The sequence below is a fragment of the Metopolophium dirhodum genome, chromosome 1, assembly GCF_019925205.1.
Source record: "Metopolophium dirhodum isolate CAU chromosome 1, ASM1992520v1, whole genome shotgun sequence".
NCBI classification, from domain to species: Eukaryota; Metazoa; Arthropoda; class Insecta; order Hemiptera; family Aphididae; genus Metopolophium; species Metopolophium dirhodum.
The window spans coordinates 20,015,948-20,023,841 of record NC_083560.1 but is presented as its reverse complement, the minus strand read 5'-3'; the positions used below and the strand labels follow the sequence as shown (position 1 = coordinate 20,023,841).

The following is a 7,894-nucleotide window of genomic DNA, read 5'->3' as shown; positions in this document are numbered from 1 at the left end:
ATTGGAACATAAAAAAAAATCTGTTCTTTTATATATCATATAAGGATAGATTATCTTTGTTTTTTAATTTTTCAAGAACTTTATACTTATTTTTTATTAAAAAAAGTGGTTCTAAAATCTTCATCAGACTGTCAGGATAGGTTGTAATTTATACACTGGTCATTGTTGTTGTTCTTTTTGTATAAGAAAAGTAGCATTAAATCGATTTGTTCTTAAAATATTTTTATAAATACAATGTAGTTAATATAAATAATAGTACAGCTATAATATAAAAAAAATAATATAATCTTTTATTGTAAAAAAAAAAAGAGAGAAGGCTATTGAATGTTTAATGTTGGTAATGATACATTTGGATATTTCTTATTGATTTACAGAAGTGAAAAATGTATCGAGTATGTCATTATTTTAGTAAGGTAATCAAATAAATGTATGATCTTCTCTCTGCCGACTATATTTATACTGCTCTGGGCATCACTTTGGCTTGTGCTCGGACACGATTGTTGTATTCTAAACGATTTTGGCTAAAAAAAGTTATAAAAATAAACATACTGTTTAAATTTTTTTAAAACTTATACTTTATATTAAAAAGTAATTACCAATAAATACGATAGGCTTCGGCCTGAGCAGGATCATTGATGTTTGGTTCATTTAAAAGATATTGTATCCCCAACAATAACTGCTTAATAGTAATATCTGGACAGTAATCTTTTTCTTCGTCCAATATTGATAAACATACAGTACCTAGTAAATCATAAAAAATCATGATTAATATTTACAAGTTGAATTTCAAAATTATATTATAGATATGAATAGTTAAGATAGCTTATATTATATTTACCGGAGGGGTAAACATTGGGGTGGAATAATGGAGGCTCAAATCTGCATTTCGGTGGACTCAATGGATAATCGTCCTTGAAGGTCATACGTAAGAAATACAATCCATTTTCCCAAGGAGTCTAAACAAAATTATTAATATAAAAAATTATTTAAAATGTAATAGATACATACATATTTATACATACATACATTGGACATTATTTTCTTTTAATTCCAAGCAGAACATTAAATATATGGGTTATAGTGTTTTTTTTTTAATATATATAATACCATATATTTTTGGATCAAAGACACATTATAAAGAAAAAAAATACTCCGATCCTAAACTTCAAGTGAGGTTTCTGGTAGCAAATTAAATCTACTATACATTTTATAAAAGTCTCCTTTTCCCAGTACTTTTTAAAATAAATGGAAAAAACCAAAAAAAAATATGAAAAACCTTTGTAAAAACTTGAACTATTACACAAAACTGTTTTTAACAAAGTTGATGTGGTTTTACTGTTAACATTCAAAAATAAATAATCACAGACTTGAAATTCTCAATGCACAAGTCAATTTTAAAGGCCATTAAACTTTGAAACAAAATTAGAACTATACTTACAAACATAATAGATATTCTTAGAAATAGGTACATTTTGTTACAAATATCATGGGCTATAAAATGGACTTGTACATAGCAGTCCATGATAGTTATGATTGTTATATTGAACAAATAAATACATTGAATACAATTTGAAAGAGTAGTGTGTTCTTTATTGCGTATTGGATTACCATCAGTTATCAAAGTGTGAAAACCATACAATTTTAAATATTTGGCTCTATTTTTGAAAAAATAAGTTGCTTCATTCATTCAAAATTCAACAGATTTAAAAATTGTAATACATTTTTTTTAAAATTTAAAACTATATGAGATTTTGAAATTTAGACCGTGATAAAACAGGAGCGTTAGTCATATACCAGTTTTTTTTTTATAGTCATAAATTGCATTAAAAAAACTGCACTGCAATATCTGCATAATATTTCAAACTAGAGCTGCTAACACCAATTAGTTAACATATTTTATGTAATATATAATAAGAATTTTATAAATGTAAAAATCATATTTTAAAGTTATTCTAAATGATTTTAACTATATTAATTAATTAATATAAAATAGTTAGGAAACAAATATAGGTATGCTCAAAACTAGAACATAATATTATGTTTTTAATTTAGTGGACATTTTTTTGGTACCGGGAAATCTTAATCAGACACAGGTGTATAATTAAATTAAAAAATGTTATTAATACTTACACCCATTCTTCCAGGTATAAGGCATTCCCAAACCATAAGGTTCAATGTACCATCTTGATTTTTGGCCGGTTTAGCCGTAAAACCCTTGAGATAAAAAAAAATTGTTTTAAATCATTACATGTAGACATGTAGTATTTTACAACAAATTAGTACTCACAAATGGATGATTTTTCCTCCATGCTTTACGTTCTTTTAATAATCGACTTACTGCAATACCAGACATTTTTCTGTAAAAAATAATATAATTTGTAGACAATTCATATAAGTTTAAATAATACCATATACATTCAAAAATGTACAGAACTTTTATTCAATAATCAATTAATTGTAGTAACTATTTTATGTTGACTATACCCTGTATTATGTGACATGTATTCACTATTTATGTATCTGTTTTAAACATTAAGTTTAAATATTATCTCTAGTCACTAGTAATTTAGTGTATAAATTTATAATTTCGGTCGCAGACAGATGGACAGTTTAAATTATACAACTAATAACTGCTGTAGCACAACAACAAATAGACATATTTGATTGCTGTTTTCGGTAACCTACTCGACAACCAGCCTGTGTTAATTGGTATATTATGTGCAAATTGTTAAGTTATTTTATATCACATTGTAGAGTTTAACCGTCTCATTTATTACAAAGCGTAGGGTGACTTCGGACAACACATTAACTATGCCCAGATCCTAAGTCAACAATGTAGTTGATGCTGTTAGATATTAAAAATGACAATACGACAAGTAAAAACAGAAAAGTAAAAATGCTGACACATGCCTACCAAAGGATCTGAATGGCAAAAAGCTCCGAACATACCTTTTTGTTTATATCATATGACGTCATATATTAACTTAGCCCTACTTATGGAACATAACAAGAGTTTAAAACATAACAGTTTTAAGTGCCCAAATCTAAATCTATCTAAAGGGTTCAAGTATTGAAAAATATTCATTAAAATATCAAATATATTGAGCCATAATATATAACGCATAATAAAACTCATCACAAAAAACTGGGCGTAAGCTAAGGTACTCTGGAAGTCAAACCGATAAACATTGAAGGGAAAGCTGATAAGGGTGCTGCGATTTGACCTGAACGCCGTTTTTGTAACGCATTGGGCAATAGGGCATACCGTAAATGTCTTGCATTTATTTTTTAAGGTTTTTTATAACATGATATCAATATATGTATATAGCCCTACATAACATTATTTTTTCGATTCTAGAATTTAGAGTTATAACTTTTGATTAATTTTACAAAAGTTAATAAATATAATAAATAAATATAGGTAATTATAGTTAAATGCGAAAATAAGACATCAAACTAAAAACCAAAAATATAATATATGAACTGGTTCAGAGGGGTCCATTATCTTTTCGAAGAAATAAGCAACAAAACAATACAATATTATATATAAAATACTATTATAAAAAATGTATAAGGAGTTCATTTTACCCCCTCCCCAAACACCCCCCAATTAACATGGGGTACGACTGTTTAAGACATATGCCCATTTATGAGAAATGTATGAAATATGAAATGCATCTAAGAATCAGTGGCATCCCTCCACTTATTTTGAGCCACTTCGACCACGAAATATTAATATTTTGAAAACTTCATTATGTATACCTAATAAAATATAATAATATAAATAAAAGTTTGAAGTCCACGCGAAGTATATTTTTAATTAAGAACAATGAAATACTCAACATTTTAAATCTTTTTTTAAATATCTTATTTAATTTAAATTTGAACTTTTATAATTTTATTTAACGTATTTTTGGTTCTAGTATAAACTATTTATGAGGAACTTTGTATTTAATTGTAAAGCCTTAAGTAAACATAATGTATTTTAAATATATTTCAATTGTATAATGAAAAGTATAGGTGAGATCTTGTATCAAATTTTAAAGTTTTTTAGCAAGTCTAAAATGTTTTATCAACACTTCAAAAATACCAATAAATATCTTACAATATTTTTTTAAATATTTTAACTATTTCATTGAGTATAGAAAATTATAATTTAAGTAACAGTGGAATATTTCAAGATTCTACGGTCAATATATTTTACAGAATATTAACAAAAATTGCTTAAGGTTAAAACACAGGGTTAAATTTAAATGATAATAAAACAATTTTTCTACTGTATTTTTAATTTTTTTATTTGCTATACGTTAAAAGTACAAGGACCTGTATTGATTTTTTAAAGTTTTTACTTAAAAACAAAAGTTATATCATAGACTAAACAATAAACAAACTAAATAATAGTTGAAAATTTCATAGATCTATCAACAGAACAAAAAGTGCCAAAATATACAAAACTTTAAAACAGTAAAATGTATCATTCTAACTTCCTAAGAATCAACCAATGTATGATAGTAAAAGATGAAGATTCACTGGAGTTAAACTCATATGGTTATTAAAAGACCATGTTTCTATAGGAGAAGATTCAGTAAAAATAACAGTGAATCATAAGATAGTACTTGGAAATTATTTTGTTTAGCTAAACTATATTCTTGTAAAAGATTCTTTTAAATTTGAATTTAAATACAGGTACAAATACAATATCCATTCAGATAATATTTTAAATAAATTACAAATACTTTTTTCATTTTTCTTAATATAAGTTGGTTTGCAAAATTAATTTATAATTATAAATTTAAAATAGTGTAATGTTATATTCAACTAGGTATCATTAGAACTTTTTGTACCTACTTCTTAAATTTAAACTGAAAAATGAAAATCAATAAATCTTGTTATGTAATAATTTTGAAATACTTTTTATTAGATAACTAAACAGTTGTTAATAAAATCAGAAATTAATTTAATTATTTTACTGGGCAAGAAATTATTAATTTAAGAGGTATATTCAATTTTAAAAACTGATATTAATTGATTAACAAGTATACTGGGTTCTTACTTCCTATAGAAGTCTTAGAAGTCGGTATATTATTTGTAATATTTCTAAACGAGATATAGGGGCACTCAACATTTATGGGTGAACAAATATTATAAAAAAGTATTAAAAATATTCTGACACGTAACGACTGACGAATAAATATTTTGAATATTTAAGGTATTTACATAAATTTATTTGAATTTCAAATACAAATACTTCCAATACAGTATTTAAAATACTTTCCAAATACTTAATTCAAAAAGTATTAAAATACATTTACTCAAATACTTTACCAGACTGTAAACTAACAAATATATTTCCAAGCGTATAATAGTTTTTTAATGATATTTTACATTAGGTGCCTGATGGCTGTTATTTACTGTAACGTGCATTTTCTAGATTAAAACTTATTAAAGCAAATTTTATACAGATTGGTTGGAACATGAAAGAAAGAGAGTTTAAAAATACCGGCCAAATGCGAATTTGCTTATATTATGTACTCTAGGACTTTTAGTATTTGTTATTATAATCTGTGAAAATTTCAACTTTCTAACTTTCATGGTTCATGAGATACAGCCTGGTGACAGACGAACGGACGGACCTTGATAAGAATGTCCCGTTTTACCATACGAAACCCTAAAAACTGTTTTCATATTTTTGAGATTTTTTGGTTACAAAATAACCTACTTATGTGAAACCTTGTTTTAAAATTATTTTTGTACGGTAAAACGGGAATCTAAAAATGAAACAATAAAACAAAAGTGGGTGATAAATTTTTGTAACCGTTTTCAATAAATGATTGGTTTATGGTAAACCTTGTCATACATATAATTTTGTACTTCAGCGCCATTGGACTAGTACCTACGTTAATGCCTTATTATATAAGAAATCATTGTTATTTATAATTTAGTGTATAATATTATAGTTCAAATTACATGTAAAAATTACATATTTTTCATTAAGTAGTCTCGATGAACTACCGAGTTGCAACTGTGAGTACCTATACCTATAATTGATTAAAATCAAGTAAGTTTAACCTACACTACGGCTCAATGTTTAAAATAAAATAATTACCAGTTGTAAACGTAGCTATGAGTGCCCACACGATGTCCGCACAGTCCAATTGTATTCCAGCGATGACCACTGAGATATAACGATTAACGACACCTGCCGCCGCACCGACGAGCCACCACGAAAACCGATTTTATTTCTTGCGCATGCACACGCGCAACACGTTCCCGAATTTAAAGAAAGACATTGGAGTGTATCGATACGTACCGGATCGATTTCGAGCGATAAGAAGTTATGGGTGCAGTGTACCAACAATATCGGACTCTTATCATCGAATCACATAGGATTTTATTTTCTATAGCCACATTCGTTTTACGTTGGACCGGTCCATAAATGTATTGACTATTTATTATTTTTATTAAAATTAATAATTATTACTACTGTTTTTATTGATTTTTTAAATTTGTATACTAACATTAAAACAAATGAACATATACATGAAATTTTCACTGGGTGTTTATATTTTAATTTTCTATACACGATAAAATTTTAAAAATATTTTGATTTGTTTGAACTGTTTAAGAACATTTTCAGTTTTCTTTTTTTCCATGGATGTCAATAAAACTTTATTTGTTGGGTAAAGAGACTTGAAAATTTAATACAAGGCTTCTACTTTAATGTTACAACGACATTTGAAAAACATTAAAGATCCTTAGCCACAGTTTTATTTTTATAAGCATTTAAAGTTCAAATCTTGACAAGATACCGAAAAATCATAAAAATTAGCATATTATTTTGAGTTAAGAATTCATAATAAATTTTCTTTTTAAATCTAAGATTTGAAAATGTCTTTAAGCAAATTAAATTAAATTTTTATGAGCGTTTGAGATTCATATTTTTACAACATTTGATATTTACTCGATATTTCATGTAACGATTTTCTTATTTTGTAGCAATTAAAAAACGAATGACTGTAGATACTTGAAAATTTCAGTGGATGTTTATATTAGCATTTTCTATACACCATACAATTTTGAAAATATTTTGACTCTTTCTGAGCCTTTTACGGACATTGTCAGTTTTCAATTTTTTTAGTTTTTTTTTCTATAAATATCAATAAAATTTTATTTGTTGGGTAAAAAAGCGTGAAAATGTAATGCAAAACTCCTGATATTGTTACAATAGAAGTTGAAAAATATTAAAAATACATAGTTACAATCTTTTTTATAAGCATTTAAAGTTCAAATGTTGACAAAATTTATCACATTTAAAATTTAATAATTATTTTGTAGTTAAAAATTTATAAAATGTTCCACTCTTATAGCTAACGATTGAAAATTTAAAACAAGATTCCACGTAAATACGTTATATATAAATTACTTTATTCATCTTAATATCATCAAATATACTTAGTAATATCATATGCTGACTGACCGTTTTCGTTCAGAATCGTTTTTCTTAAACAATGACATTTCATCATTGATTTCAAATCTAACACCAATTAAGATTTTTCTATTCACAATACGTGGAATTTTCTCTTCTCACACTGTTAGATGAAGGACATTCTAATAAGTTAATTTGAATGTTTATTCCGGATTTGTAGTGCGTGTAAGTAACATTCAAATAATTACTTGCATGTTCTACCAGTTGTGTTTATACATTTTTATAATAGGGCCGGACTTTTGGCTGCCCACTTTCCAAAGCAGTGCTTAGGTTAACATAGGCACCATTACATTTTAAAGTTCCAACTACCTTGGACTTTTGTTCAAATATAGTCGTTTGTGTTTATGGGCTGGCTACTAGGCTAATGCTTAATTGTCTAATGTAAACTATGTTTGTACAACTTCATGA

General features: G+C 26.4%; 1 protein-coding gene across 1 annotated transcript; it reads right to left on the bottom strand.

Annotated features, from left to right (window-relative positions):
- Positions 1–269: 269 nt before the first annotated feature.
- Positions 270–6,240, bottom strand: LOC132934935 (SUMO-conjugating enzyme UBC9-B-like). Its single transcript, XM_061001361.1, has 6 exons — positions 6,107–6,240; positions 2,288–2,357; positions 2,131–2,214; positions 839–956; positions 597–741; positions 270–521 (listed from the first exon to the last, which is right to left on the bottom strand). Exons 2-6 carry the CDS (start codon positions 2,351–2,353, stop codon positions 455–457), a joined length of 480 nt encoding a protein of 159 aa, XP_060857344.1. The 5' UTR covers positions 2,354–2,357; positions 6,107–6,240; the 3' UTR covers positions 270–454.
- Positions 6,241–7,894: the final 1,654 nt, after the last annotated feature.